Source organism: Sorex araneus, chromosome 6, assembly GCF_027595985.1.
Source record: "Sorex araneus isolate mSorAra2 chromosome 6, mSorAra2.pri, whole genome shotgun sequence".
In the NCBI taxonomy this organism is placed as follows: domain Eukaryota; kingdom Metazoa; phylum Chordata; class Mammalia; order Eulipotyphla; family Soricidae; genus Sorex; species Sorex araneus.
The window spans coordinates 71,750,627-71,766,751 of NC_073307.1; the positions used below are offsets into that span (position 1 = coordinate 71,750,627).

General features: G+C 38.7%; 1 protein-coding gene across 1 annotated transcript in view; it reads left to right on the top strand.

Moving 5' to 3' along the window:
* GLP2R (glucagon like peptide 2 receptor) overlaps positions 1-16,125 on the top strand; it is a 75,334-nt gene that overhangs the window by 47,263 nt on the left and 11,946 nt on the right. Inside the window, exon 11 of the mRNA XM_004603989.2 lies at positions 6,408-6,546. Within this exon, the coding sequence (XP_004604046.2) occupies positions 6,408-6,546 (139 nt within the window). The remainder of the gene's footprint in view (positions 1-6,407; positions 6,547-16,125) is intronic.

Here is a 16,125-nt window from a genome sequence, read left to right on the forward strand (position 1 = left end):
TCTATCTGTATGAATCCATTAGAAAAACAGTCCTCTCACTGAACAGACAGGGTGTCCCAGAAAGCCAATAGAAATTGCTTCCTACCCAGAAATGGAGAAAGGGGCTGACATTTATGCTTTTCACATAAGTGAGAGCTAATATTGCCTATTTTATGTCTCTGAAATCCACCATTAGGAGCCTTGCCCATACATTTCCTACGTTTCATCCTACAAGTGAATGTGAGCTAACTAACAAATTGAAGCCATGGCATCAGTGTTTGTGCCTTGCCAAATAAGCAAGATGCTCAGAACTAGAGAAACTAGTGGAAGTCTCAGACTTCCACTGTTCAAGGGCAGAAACAGGAGCCCACTGCATTCACAGTCACTCTATCAAACATTATCATGATGACATTCTTATAAGTTAAATATTTATATTATTATATTATAAAAATAATCTTTTAAAAAGATAAATTATATTTTATTCCCAACACTGCATTGCTAGTTATTAGCATTTCTAGAATTTGAAGATCTCAGGTATTTTTGCCTCTACTCCACTGCCTTTGACCCAGAGCAAAGGCTTAATAAATATTTGTTAAATAGCTAAATTAGTGCAATAAACTAAGCCAGTTAAATAAACAAATGGTAACAGATGAAAAAAAGCACATAAACAGTTTGTAAAAGTAAACTGCTACCATTATTTATGCAATTTTGTCTGAACAGGATGACCTATAGTACTTTGTATATAGAGAAATTTGAATAAGGTGAGGGGACAGAAGCCCTTTTTGATATCCACCCGAGAGTTGACAGTTACTAGAATTACCCAAAGCTTAATTAAAATTATTATCATCTCTTAAATAGCATTCCGTGCTAAATATGAGATTTTGGATTGACGCTTGAAGTGTGCAAAGGACAGAAGTAGAAAAACTGGTGAAATCCAAGCAAATTCTGGAACATGCTCATTAGTAATGTGCCAAGGTTAGTTTCTGAATTTTGAAAAAACATACTGTGTTTATGTTACATTTTAACATTTGTTACAACTGAGTGAAAGGTGTGTAGAGACTCATCCTATAATTTTTGTTACTTTTTAATAAGTCAAAATTATTCCCAAGTAAAATCTGCTTATTTTTTAAAAAATGCAATAGAAGATCCATGGAGACCGCCCAAAGTACTAGTTAGTGTGCATGCTCTGCACAGGTGTGACCTCTCGTGGTCCAGAATCTCCAGTGTTCCCTTGATATCATGGGGAATGACCACTGAGTTCTAAGTCAGAAGTAATTCCTGAGAACCATAATATATAATCTTAAAAATAAAATAAAATAAGAATAAAAATGCTATTACAAAGTCCCAAGACTAAGCTGATGATAGGAAATATGCTGACAGGAGGGTATGCATCACTGCGACCCAGATTGCCCAGATCGAGGTTTGGAAACGCGAGTGTTGGCTGGATAGGGAGTGAGAGTGCATGTTCCCTTAGGTGCTGGGAAGGGAATAGTCAAGCAAAAACTTGATCAATCCAACATTGACAGATCTTCCAAGTTTTTCTTTCCTTTTTTAAATTTTAGGGCCACATGAGCAGTTCTCAGGGGTTTTTTCTGACTCTGCATTCTGGGATCACTCCTAGCAGCCTCAAGGGACCAGAAAGGGTGCTAGGAATCAAACCCGGGTCAGCCATGTGCAAGACAAATGTCCTACCCCTGCACTATAGCTCTGCCCCCTCTCAATTTGTTTGGTAAAGGAACTGTTTATCTGGCATCTTTGTTCAAAATTTCCTTACTTGAAAATAACTATAATAAAAAAATTACCTGGCATAAATGAAAACTGTTTGCAGGATAAACACAATTTATAGAGAATCATAGGATTAAAAGAATAACATTTGTCATTTTTCCCTTGACTTATTATGTTAAATATGATACATAAGAGAAGAGAAAGTCCATGCAAGTTGCACAAAACTGAAGATTTCATCTTTTCTTATTACTGCATATTGATTCATTTTGTATATATGCCAAAGTTTGTAGCTCATTTGTCACGGGACACAGTTTTTTTTCAATATTCTACTTACTGTACTGACCACTGAAATGAATATTAGTATTCATACAGATTTTTGATAATTACTTTGTTCTGGGGGTATTCATGCATCTTTTTGCTATGTTTTGCTTTGTTTGGTGGGCATATGCCCCAAAATGAAGAGGTCATATGGAAGCTTTTCTTTTACTCTGTTGAGAAATCTGTATAGAGAATTAACCAGTCAACATTTCCACCAACAGTGAAAGAGGTTACTATTTTTTTCACTACAACTCCACTGACACTAGCTGTTTTCAATCTTTTGATATATATTATCATCTTTGGTGTGATATATTTCATTTTCATTGAGTTTTATTTGCCTGATAATAAGTGATGAGGAAAACTTTTTTATACTGTCCATTTGCATGTTCTCCTGTGTGTATTGGATGATATTAATTATCTGTATTATATAGGGAAAAATGGAATAGACATTGTAGAATGATGATAAACACTTGGATTATCATCCAATAGTATTACAAAATTAGATTTCAAAGCAGAAGGGACATTTGGAAGATACAGACTAGAAGTAACAAAATCACATTTGGGAAAGGTACTGGGCAGGTGTTAAGGTGTAATTAAAAGTACATTAAGGGCTGGAGCAATAGCACAGTGGTACAGTGTTTGCCTTGTACGCAGTTGACCCAAGTTTGATTCTCAGCATCCTAAGGGTCCCTGGAGCACCTCCAGGAGTCCAGGAGTAATTCCTGAGTGCATGAGCCAGGAGTAGCCCCTGTGCACCATCGGGTCTGACCCAAAAAGCAGAAAAAAAGTACATCAAAACAATAAACATTATGTCATTATAAACTGTCACTGTCATCCCGTTGCTCATCAATTTGTTCGAGTGGGCACCAGTAACGTCTCTCATTGAGAGACTTATTGTTACTGTTTTTGGCATATCCAATACGCACGGGTAGCTTGCCAGGCTCTGCCATGCAGGCTCCACACTCTCAGTAGCTTGCTGGGCTCTCCGAGAGGGGCGGAGGAATCGAACACAAGTTGGCCGCGTGAAAGGCGAAAGCCCAACTGCTGTGCTATCGCTCTAGCCCTGTCATTGTAAACATGTTATCAAAATTAAAATAACAAAATTTAAAAAATAGAAATTGTTTTAATTATATGACTCACACCAGAATAAAGGTGACAAGGCCTCATATTCCTGATATTTGGGTGCAGTAGGTAGGAAACAACAAACAAGAACATTAAGTAAATTATTTTATTCAAAAACAAAATAAACATTCCTGGTGGGCCAGTGAGAGTTCAAATGGCTAGAATGCATGTCTAGCATACAATAATCTTGAATATCCTCAGAAGTATATGGGCCCCTGAGTGCTGCTAAGGTGTCCCTCAAGGCTGTTAGCACTGGACCATATATACGACTCACATAGCAATATCCAAGCATCATCAGGAGTGACCCCCTAGAACTACTTGGAAGCCTCCCTAAAGCATGTTTTTTTTAATGTCATCTGGTTCAGCCTTTATGAAAAGCAATATGGAGAGCTATCTAAAACACAGGGATAGAATTACCATATGACCCACTGATATAACTTCTTGACATCTATCCAAACACAGAATCATTAATTCAAATGGATATATGTACTGTCATAGCTCTGTTATGGAAATAAGAAATGCACAATGAAATTCAATGCAGCTATAAGAAAATTATGAAATATTAAGCTAATGGATGCAACTATAGAATATTATGCTTGTGAAGTCGAGTAGAAGAAAAGGGATAGATACAGAAATATTTTTCTCATAGGTAGAAATCAAAGATACAAAAACTGATCCACAAAATTGAGTTTGGCAGCAGTAAGGGAGAAGTGTTGAGTTCTTGGTGCAGGGAGGGCACCAGTTGTGATGGGTGTGGTGTCGGAATTATGTGCATGAGAAACCATTCTTAATAACATTGTAAACTAAAGAATCTCAATATAAAAAAATTAAATATTTTTAAATGCAATATGTAGCACTGTAGTTCCATTGTTCATCGATTTGCTCGAGCAGGCACCAGTAATGTCTCCATTGTGAGACTTGTTGTTACTGTTTTTGGCATATCGAATACACCACGAATAGCTTGCCAGGCTCTGCCATGCAGGCGGGATACTCTCGGTAGCCTGTCGGGCTCTCCAAGAGGGACAGAGGAATCAAACCTGGGTTGGCTGTGTGCAAGACAAATCCACTGTGCTATTGCTCCAGTCCAAAATGGAATATATAAAAATTAAAACATTTCTTGAAATTAAAACAATTTCTTAAATATTTTCTCCACGTGCTTTATCACCTAAATTTGGCTTAAGGCAAAGATGGCAAAGCTCAATCTTCACTTCTTGTCCTCTCTTTTGATGGTCAAAGTCTTGTTATCTGCAGCTTATTTGCCAGGTGCAATCCCAGTTCATGGTAACTTCTCTCTCACTGACTTTAGGCCCTTCTATTTGCAAAGATGAGGTATTTTTCAAAGTTATTAATAATATGGAATTTATATGTTTATCCCAGACACAGACTTCATAGTATGCTTTCTGTTCAGATAGAGTTACAACTTCTTGAGAAAGCTGTAAATGAGCTGAGTTTTACATTTTTAACTCCACAGTACATTAGTATTACTTTATTTTAGTCTAGCTCTTTAAGAAAAATTGCTAAAAATGATTATAAGTTAGTTTTGAAAATGATAGTAAACTGTATACTTTGTTTCATGACAGCATATGTCTTTCTATCTGGAGCAATAGCACAGTTTGTAGGGCATTTGCTTGCATGTGACAAACCTGGGCTCGCTTCTTGGCACCACACATGGTCCCTGAGCCCTGCAAGGAGTGATCCCTGAGCACAGAACTAGAGTGGATGCCCTCTATAACACTGAATGTGCCCCCACACCTAAACAAGCATATGTATTTGGGTCATGAAAGTAAGGCTGTGAAGTTTGTGATGTGATTTCTCTTCACTAACATATTTATTTGTTAATTTATTTTGCTCTGTATCACCTCAAGTGTGTCTACTCCAGACTCAGAGCTCAGGGGTCTCTTCTGGAAATGCCTGGGGATCGATGATGAGCTGGGGATCAAACTTGAGTCTGGCAGACAAAGCATGTATTTTAGCCCTTGAGCCATCTCCCCAGCTGCTCATAGATTTAAACCAAGAAGCAGCTCACAGTAAAGAGAAGCCATTTTCTGAGGTGCCTATTTATGGGAATCCCATGGGTATCTCTTAAAATTTCACAGCTCCAAGATCCTCCTGCCAGAGATTTTGGCTCAGAGAACAGTAGGTACATCCTTCCATAGCTTCAGGAAACTAAAAGCCATGTCTTTTAAAATATATATCACATATATTTACATGCACGTATGTGTGTTTGAAAGTTCTGTCAAGATATCTTAATCATCTCTATGTTTGAGAACCACTGGTATGTGGAATGTTTGGGCCTCAGCAATGCACTTTCCACATGGGTGGTAGAAAGGAATGTTTGTCTTTTTAGCAAGAGTGTATACGAAGTCATTTTTACCAAGAATAAGTCCCTCATTTTCTGAAGTGTTCACTGTCCTAGGCATGGAGAGACAACATAGAGGTTTCTGGTGAAGGCCTGTGTGATGTCTGTAAGGCCTCAATATTAAATCAAAAGCCTAGTTTCTAGTCTGACCAGATAGGTTACATGTGACAAATTCTTTTCTTTCTCATTCTCAGCAAAATAATAGCATTCAAAGTTCTGGTAAGAAAAAGAGATAGAGAACTAGATTGATAGAACAAGAATTATGGTGCATATCTTACATGCACTCAGGCCATGTTTAATCCTCGTAACAAGAGCCGTCTAAGTTTGCTCGGTGTGGTCCTGAGGTCCCAAGCACAACTTAGCTTGCTCTGGTGGTTCCCAGTACTTGAGGGCCTGAGCAGCACCATACATTTGGTTCTGGCACTAAACTACCTGCCTGGTTGGTCAAGTACAATCTAGAGTGGCTCAAAGGCCCTGAGAAATGCTTGAGAAGCTCTCAAACCTAGTGGGTTTACTTATTTATATTAAATAAGAGAAAAATATTTAGGTAACATATGTAATAGGAAAAATCCAAAATTGTAGGGGTGCAGTATTCCAAAGTGATAGTCATATGTATGGAAATCTAACAATGAGACAAATGTTGAGATGTGTAGGTACATTCGAATCTTTATAGATGAAGTCTATTAATTTCTTCATATTTTTTTCTGACCATATATCTAGATTCAGGTGTAAGAAAGCATCAATGAAAAATGCCACACTGGCTTTTAAGGCATTCAGTATATAGAATACAAAGTGAAATGTAGTAAATCAGTATAAGAGCCACAATAAAGTCATAAATAGAAGCATAGAAAATGTTCTCTATTCCCAATGTGTTGCTTATGGCAATTCTATTTGTTGGTCACAGGTTAGCAAAATCAACGCTGGTCCTCATTCCTTTATTGGGTGTTCATGAGATGATCTTCTCTTTCATCACTGATGATCACATTACTGGATTTTCAAGACATCTCCGACTCATCTTTCAGTTGACTCTGAGCTCCTTCCATGTAAGTAAGAACCAGGATGCCAGCTCTGAAGAGATAGTACAGTAGGTATGGCACTTTGCGTGCATGTTGCTCACCTAAGTTCAATCTCCGGCATCCCATGTGGCCCACTGTGTACTTCCAGGAGTAAATCCTGAAAACAGATCCAGGAGTAACACCTGAGCATTGCTGGTATGGCTAAGTAACAAAGCAAAGACTGGGTTTTTTGATTTTAGAAAATAAAAAATGCCTGTAATTCAAACCAGCTCAAAATTAAGAGATTCCAGAGCTGAAAATAGAGTGCTCATACCAGCAGACCTCACCAGTTTTGGCATTGAAGAGTGTACAGAGAGAATTTTGTGTTGCCTTGCTCCTCCTGCCTGAATGACTCAATAACTAAAATAGGAAAAGTAGTTTGTTCCCCGAGCTGTAACAGCTGGTGTGACTCATGATCATACTGTGAACGCTAATATGAAGCCATTTATTAAGTCTGATTTTCCGGATTTTCCACAGAATATTTTGTAAAATGTACATTTTCTATGCTTAGGTGGCATACTCAGAACACAGAAAAACTTGGCCAGTGTCAGCAAGAAGATCAGGGATTCTGGAAACCCAAACTAGGAACAGGAAGTAACCTGGGTATCTTAGGTGCCCATTGCTCAAATTTTTAATCCATCTTAAGCAGATTAAAATAATAATTGTCATTACTTCTCATGACTCCAAAAGTCATGAACATGGTATGGCACATTAGATATAGTTTATTTTTGATCCATGTGATGCTTGCTGAGCTGATTTGTCTACACTTTCATTTCTGACACCCAAATGAGTGGCTTTAATTATTTATTTTGCTTTTGGGGCTATGCCAGCGGTGCTCAGGAGTTAATTCTGGCTCTGCTCTCAGGAATCACTTTTGGCAGGCCCATGGACCATATGGGCGTGCCAGGGATCAAACCCTGGTCAGCCACTTTTAAGGCAAGCAACATACCCACTAGACTATTGCTCCAGCAATATGTTGGTTAAATTTCTGTGGCAGCTTAATTTCTTATCTCAAAATAAAGTCTGGAATGACTTTATTTTAGTTAAATTTCTCTTTCATTCCTCCTTTTTCTAAATTTTGGGGATGAGTGCCATAGCTGGCCGTGTTCAAGGCCTAACCTTAGTTCTGCATCAGGGATCACTCCTGGTGGACTGTAGCATCACAGAGAGTGCCAGCAACTGAACCTACGTTGGCTGCATGGAAGACAAGATCCCTACCCATTGTGCTATTGCTCTGAGTCTATATTCTGGTTAAAGTTCTGTGGCAGCTTAATTTCTTACCTCAACCTCATTTTTCAGGTTCTCATTGCTTTTGATCCTTCAAACACTTCCTGGAGTAAATCTGGTCTTATCATTGGCCTTATCTCATTTTCCTCATCATAGTCTCTCAATGGATTCACGAGGTAGTTTAACATGGCAATTTAGGACTCCAGGATCATAAAAGAAGTCATTCCCATGCCTTTTAAATGCCATAGCCTAAAAATTACACAAATTCTACTGCATTCTAGCATTGAAAGCAAGTCTTAAGTGCCTAGGGTAGCTAGAGGAAAAAGTGTCTGCCTTGCAAGCATAGGGCCATGAGTTCAATCCATGGTGCTACATACATGTGCTAAGAATAGTCCCAATAGCTCTGCTCTCTAGGACTCTGAGTGCTGCAATAGAATGTATACAATCTCGGAGCACTAGAGTCAGGCAAATGTAAGCTCTGCAGCTAAAGATACTCCGGCACTAGAGCCAGCAAAGTGCCCCCAACATTCCCTAAATTCTACAACCAAATGTGTATGATCCTGGTTATTCCAACAGTAACACACAGAAGAGGAGAGGAGAGCAGATGAGAGAGGAGGGGAGGGGAGGATTAGGGAGGGGAGGGGAGGGGAGAGGAGAGGAAGGAAGGGAAGAGGAGGGGAGAGAAGAAAATTCTCAGATTTAGTTTTGTTTAAAGGGGCTGTACAGAGAAATAATTTTCAATGAGAAAATTATTTACCCAATACCCATCAGATAAGGGGCTAATATACAAGACATTAGTGGAACTGTACAAGAAAAAACCTTCAACCCCATAAAAAATGGGGAGTAGAAATGAACAGAAACTTCCTAAAAAAAGATAAAAAATGGCCAAAAGTCACACAAAAGTCTCTATATCACTAATGATCAGGGAGATGCAAATCAAAACAACAATGAGATATCATCTTAAACCAGAGACTGGCACACATCACAAAGAACAAGAACAACCAGTGCTGGCATGAATGTGGGGAGAAAGAGACTCTCTTTAACTGCTGGTGGGAATGCTGACTGGTCCAGACTTTCTGGAAAACAATATGCACATTCCTCAAAAACCTAGAAATTGAGTTTCCATATGACCCAGCAATACTACCTCTGGGAATATATCCTAGGGTACAAAAAAGCACAGTAGAAGTGACATTTCCATTTGTACATTCATTGCAGAACTGTTCATAAAAGGCAGAATCTGGAAACAACCTGAGTGAGTAAGAACTGATGACTGGTTAAAGAAACTTTGGTACATGTACCCAATGGAAAACTATGAAGATGTTAGGAAAGATGAAGTCATGAAATTTGCTTATAAATGGATGGTCATGGAGAGTATCATACTAAGTGAAATGAGTCAGAAGGAGAGGGACAGACACAGAATGACTAAACTCACTTGTGAAATATAAAGTATCATAATATGAGACTGACACCCAAGGACAGTAGAGGCAAGAGCCAGGAAGATTGCTCCATGGTTGGAAACCTGCCTCATCAGCGGGGGGGAAAAGCAGGTGGGATAGAGAAGGGATCACCAAGTCAATGATGGATGGAGGGATTGCTCGGAATGGGTGCTGAAATAGATAACAGACCAAACATGATGGTCTCTCAGTATCTGTATTGCAAACCATAGTGCCCAAAAGCAGAAAGAGAGAAAGAAGAGAATTGTCTGCCATAGAGGCAGGGGGTTGGGTGGGTTGGGAGGGAGAGATATTGGGAACATTAGTGGTGGAAAATGTGCACTGGTGGGGTGGTGAGTGTTTGATCATTTTATGACTGAAACTCAATCGTGAAAGCTTTGTAACTATCTCACAGTAATTCAGTTAAAAATAAAAATAATAAGGGGACTGTAAAATGCATAAGCATGGTGAGGATGGCTTATTACTGAAAGTCGATGATGCTAAAGTTGACTGTGAACAGAGTAAACACAGCATAGATCCCATACTTTAGAACCAACCATACTAAAGCAGTAGTACAGGGAAGGACTTACAGAATAAAGAGAGGAGCATGAAATTCAAACCCCCAAGAGCAACAATAAAAACTTCAAAATGGGACTAAGTTGTCTAAAACAATAATTTTAACATCCTGGAAAATAAGGAAAGACATACTGTACACTGAAATTTGTTGCACCTGCATAGGAATGGTGTCTGTGATTTCTCTTTCTTCCGACTCCCCACCTGTGAGGAAATACTAGTGAAAACCAGCAGTTGTGAAGGTGAGGGCTGACTTGATACAGATCAGAGAACAGAAAAAGCCCATACCCCAGGCTTTATGTCATTTTAAGGATGAAATATGTGAGGCTTTTGAATTAAAGAAAAACTTAAATAGGCTAATACAAAGAGATAAGATTTGCTTGCTGAGGTTCAGTCTTTGCATGTGATCTCTATGCGCAAGTATCCTGCAAGGTTCAGAACCAGGTGATTCGAGGTTCTCTTCATCAGAGTAGGGAAGCCACTGGCTTCTGACAGAGTCAGGGACTATGATTCTATGGTCAGAGCATAGAAAAAGTGTTCACCTATTTTCCATTCACCAGAAGCCAAGGGTAACCAAGTCTGGGGTCTGAGAAATTGGACAGTAGCTTTTTCTCCTCATCTAGCGATGACGTGATTGGCATTTATTTAAGACAGAATTGTCTTTATTTTTATTTTTTTACTTTTTTGCTTTCTGAGTCACACCCAGCGATGCACAGGGGTTACTCAGAAATCACTCCTGGTGGTGCTCAGGGGACCATATGGGATGCTGGGAATCGAACCCGGGCCGACCTCATGCAAGGCAAATGCTCTACCCACTGTGCTATTGCTCCAGCCCCAAGAATTGTCTTTATTTTGAAACCATGATTAATTTATTTCAATTGTTTGGAAGATTTCAAAAACTAAGGCTTATTCATTTGTACTGCCTATGTTATTTGATCCAAATCTTTAAAAATAAAACAAAGCTAGTAAAACAAAACAAAAAGACACAGATGTTCTGTCAGTAGTGTTTGGTAGTAGATGGTGTAATGTTGACTAAGGTCAGCCTAGAAGAAGAGAAATAGAGAATAATCTCTTAGGAGCTTGACTGATCTTGTGAACACTTGACCAGCTGATCTCAAACACTCAAGATCATTAGTGGAACAGAAACTCATGTGACACTGTGGGACATATTTCTGCAAAAGAAACTTAGCTTATTATTATACTTCTTCCATGGAAACATGGTTTAGTTACTTATTGTAATTGTTACAAACTATCTCTATTATTTATTTTATTTATGTGAATTATGTTGATTAATTTGTGAATGTTAAACTATCCTTGCATCCCCGGGATAAATCCCACTCGGTAATGGTATATGATCTTTTGATGAATAGTTGGGCTCTATTTGCTAATATTTTGTTGAGTATCTTTGCATTTGTATTCATAAGGGATATAAGTATATTTTTATTTTTTGTAGTGTCTCTGCTTTTGGTATCAGGTTGATATGTGCTTCATAGAAACTGGGAGTGTTTCTGTGTCTTTAATTTCCTGGAAAACTTAAAAAGGATTAGCAATAGGTCCTCTATAAATGTTTGGAAAAATTCACCATCTGGACCTAGGCTTTTGGTTTTTGGAAGAATTTTGATTTCCAGTTCAATTTCCTGAGAGTGATAGGTCTGTTCAGGCATTCCAAGTCTTCTTGGTTCAGATTTGGGAGGTTATAGGAATCCAGGAATGTATCCATTTCTTCTAGGTTCTCTTATTTCATGGCATACAGACTCTTAAAGTATTCTCTGATGATCTTCTGAATTTCTGTGGTTTCTGTTGCAATGTCCCCCCCCCTTTCATTTCAGATTTGGTTTATTAGGGTTCTCTCTCTTTTTCTTTGTGAGTCTTGCTAGTGGTTTATTGACCTTGTTTATTTTTTCAAAGAAACAGCTCTTGGCTTCATTGATCTTTTGTATTGTTTTTATGGGAATCTAGTTTGTTGATTTCTGCTCTAAGTTATTATAATTTCTTTCCACCTGCCTGAGTTAGTCTCCTTTTGATAGTCATTTTCTAAGATCATAAGATGATAAGTCATTTATGTGGACCCTTTATTTACAAATGCTTGCAGATCTATAAACTTTCCTCTAATTGTTGCTTTAGTTGTGTCCCACAAGTTCTTGTAGCTCATATCCTCATTTTCATTTGTTTCCAGAAATCTTTTGATTTCTTCTTTAATTTCTTTTCTATCCCAGTGATTCTTTTGCAATGAGCTGTTTAATTTCCAGGTGTTTGACTTGATTCTCCATTTCTGTGTGTGGTTAACTTCTATTTTCAGTGCGCCAGGATCTGAAAAGATAGTTGATGCAATTACTATCTTCTTGATTTTTATTAAGGTATGTTTTCTAACAGTATGGACGACTCTCAAAAAACTTGAGGTTGAGCTCCCATTTGACCCAGCAATACCACTGCTGGGAATATATCCCAGAAAAGCCAAAAAGTATAGTCGAAGTGACATATGCACTTATATGTTCACCGCAGCACTGTTTACAATAGCCAGAATCTGGAAAAAACCCGAGTGCCCTAGAACAGATGACTGGTTGAAGAAACTCTGGTACATATATACAATGGAATACTATGCAGCTGTTAGAAAAAATGAGGTCATGACGTTTGCATATAAGTGGATCTACATGGAAAGTATCATGCTAAGTGAAATGAGTCAGAAAGAGAGAGACAGACATAGAAAGATTGCACTCATCTGTGGAATATAGAATAATAGACTATAAGACGAACACCCAAGAATAGTAGAAATAAGTACCAGGAGGTTGTCACCATGGCTTGGAGGCTGTTCTCTCACTCTGGGCAACTCAGAGAAGGGAACAGCAAGTAAAATGTGGTTGTTGGTCATGAGGGGGAAAGATGATGCGGGCCAAATATAGACTAGAGACTGAACGCAATGGCCACTCAACACCTTTATTGCAAACCACAACACCTAACCAGAGAGAGAGAACAAAAGGGAATTCCCTGCCATAGTGGCAGGGTGGGGTGGGGGGAGACGGGACTGGGAAGGGGGGGTGGGATGTTGGGTTTACTGGTGGTGGAGAATGGGCACTGGTGAAGGGATGGGTTATCAAACTCTGTAAGGGAGAAACATGAGCACAAAAATGTATAAATCTGTAACTGTACCCTCACGTTGACTCACTAATTAAAAATAAACTATAAAAAAAAATAAATAAAGTGGATATCTGTACACAAAAAAAAAAATAAAAAAAAAAGGTATGTTTTCTAGCCCAGCACGTGGTCTACCTTGGAAAATATTCCATGTGCATTGGAGAAGAATGTGTATTCGGCCTTTGGGGCATGAAAATCCCTGTATATATCTATTAGCCCTTTCTCTTCCATTTTTTCCTTCAGAGCTTTGTTGAGTTTTAGTCTCCTTGATCTATTAAGAGGAAAGAGGGAGGTGTTGAAGTTTCTTTTTTCTTTTTTTTTAAGTTTTTTTTAAAAAAAATATTGAATCACCGTGAGATAGTTACAAGCTTTCATGTTTGGGTTACAATCTCACAATGATCAAACACCCATCCCTCCACCAGTGTACATTCCCTACCACCAATATCCCGGATATATCCCCCCTTTCTCACCCTCCCCCTGCCTCTAAGGCAGACAATATTCCCTATACTCTCTCTCTACTTTTGGGCATTATGGCTTGCAATACAGACACTGAGAGGTCATCATAGGTGTTGAAGTTTCTGACTACTATTGTGTTGCTACCAATATCCTCTTTGAAGTCTATTAGCAGATACTTTAATTATTTTGCTGGCCCTCATTTGGTGCATATATATTTAGGAGTTTAATTTCTTCCTGATTATATTTCTTTTTTTTTAATTTATTTTATTGTATCACCAAGTGGAAAGTTACAAAGTTCTCAGGCTTATATCTCAGTTACACAATGCTCAAACACCCATCCCTTCACCCGTGCCCATATTCCACCACCAATAAAAACAAAAACAAAAGCAAAAACAAAACAAACAAACAAACAAAAAGTATACATCCCACCCCTCACCCCCCAACCCACCCCGTACGTGAGTGATAATTTCACTTCCTTTTCTCTTTACCTTGATTACATTCCAGATTTCAACACATAACTCACTATTGTTGTTAGAGTTTCAAACCAGACTCACTATTTTTTTTGGAATTTATCCCCTAAGAATACAGCTCTATTAACAGGGAAATATTTGATAATAAGTTTTCCACTGATGAGAATGAAGAGATAAAATGTCGGTTTACAATTTCTGTATTATAGTAATTAAGTCCGCGAAGATTTAAGTTTGAAAATGAATCACTTCCCTTCCTGGAACAGCATGTAGCCAAAGTTAGTTCACAGTCTCCATACATGGGTGCAAGCACTTGCTGGAACCCCAATTCCTAAAGCTGTCTCTGGTTCCCGCTCGTTCCACATCCACCGGCTCTGCAGAGGCATGGGCACCCGGGCCGAAAACCCGGCCGGCCGGAGCCGAGCCGCCGGCCCCGACTGGGCCTGATTATATTTCTTGATTATTTAGAAATGGCTTTGCTGTCCTTTCTAATCTTTTCCAGCCTGAAATCTATATTGTCAGATACTAGTATGGCCACCAAAGCTTTTTTAAAGGAACTGTTTGCTTGAAAAATTGTTTTCCATCATTTGACTTGAGTGTTTTGCTCCACTGTTCAAATGTGTTCTTGCAGGCAGTAGAATGTTGGATTTGGTTTTTAAATTCATTTTGCCACTCTGTGTCTCTTAATTGGTGCATTTAGACCATTGGCATTGAGAGATTATTGTCATGGGGTTTTGTGTCATCTTTCTCTAGAAGGTTGTTGTGCTGGTGGGGGTTTTCTTGTCTTATAGTAGCCCCTTCAGTCCATCTTTTAAAGTTGGTTTTGAGTCTATGAAGTTTATGAACTGTTTTATATCCATGAAGTAGTATATTTTTCCTTCAGATCTTAGTGAGATTCTAGCTGGATAAAGTATTCTTGGTGAAGTGTTCATTTCACTGAATTTTTTCACTATATTCCACTACTGTCTTTGGGCACAGAGATTTCATTTGTGAAGTCTGTTGTAAATCTAGGGCTGGAGCAATAGCACAGTGGGTAGGGCATTTGCCTTGCACGCGGATGACCAATTCAATTCCTCCACCCCTCTCTCAGAGCCTGGCAAGCTACCAAGAGTATCTCACCTGCTCAGCAGAGCCTGGAAAGCTACTCATGGTGTATTCGATATGCCAAAAACAGTAACAAGTCTCGCAATGGAGACGTTACTGGTGCCTGCTCGAACAAATCCATGAGCAATGGGAATGACAGTGACAGTGACAGTTGTAAATCTAAGGGATGCCCCTATGCATGTGACTTTGTTTTTTGATCTTGCTCTGTATCTATGGTACTCATCATTCTGATTATGGTATGTTGTGGAGTCTTTATTAGGGTCTCTTTTAGCTGGTATCCTTTGGGCTTCTTGGATCTGTATGTTGGCATTCTCAAGCTCTGGAACCTTTTCAGCAATGATGTCTTTAACTATTGCTACCTCATTAGATTTGTCTTCCTGTTCTTCTGGTAATCCAATGACTCTTATGTTGCTTGTCCTGAATTAATCTCATATGTCTCTTACCTGCCCTTGAGCTATTTTGAGGTCTTTTTTCATCTTCTGTTGTTGTCTGGATGCTTTCTACATCCATCTTCATGTTCATTGATTCTGTCTTTGGCTGCTGTCATTCTGCTGTTGAGAGCACCCACTGAGGTTTTTTTTTTTTTCACTTCATCTACCAAATTTTTTACTAGTGATACTAATGTTTATAGTTTTCTATTTATACTCTCATTTCCTCCTGTATTTTATTGAATGTGCATTACACTGTTTCTTTCGTATATTCTGTATTTTATTGGATGTCTGTTCCACTGTTTCTTTGAGCTCATTGAACTTCCTCGCTATTTCATCTCTGAATTCTTTATCAGAGATATTACATAAGTGGGTATTTTCTATTGAGGCTTCAGGGCTGTTTTCTTAATCTGCTACTCATGGCTGGGATCTAAACTGTTTCTCATGTTGCTGTAGTAGAGGGTAGATCCTTCCAGTTCACTATTAGTGTTCCCCTCTCACTGCCAGGGAAGACTCTGGGGGGCTTGGTAGATGGATATCTTTCCCCTTCAAAGATAATACCTTCCTCTTTGTTGCTCCTATGTGACAGTGTTGTATCTCTGGCAATGATTCAGGGGATGTGTTCTAGATTGGGGTTGTATAGATTCTTGTGTTTACCTTTATTTTGGTGAGATTGGGGCTATTTCTTTTGGGATAGGCTAGTGGACTATGGGCCTAATGTAGTTGGGGTAGTCAGGCTGCCCTTGA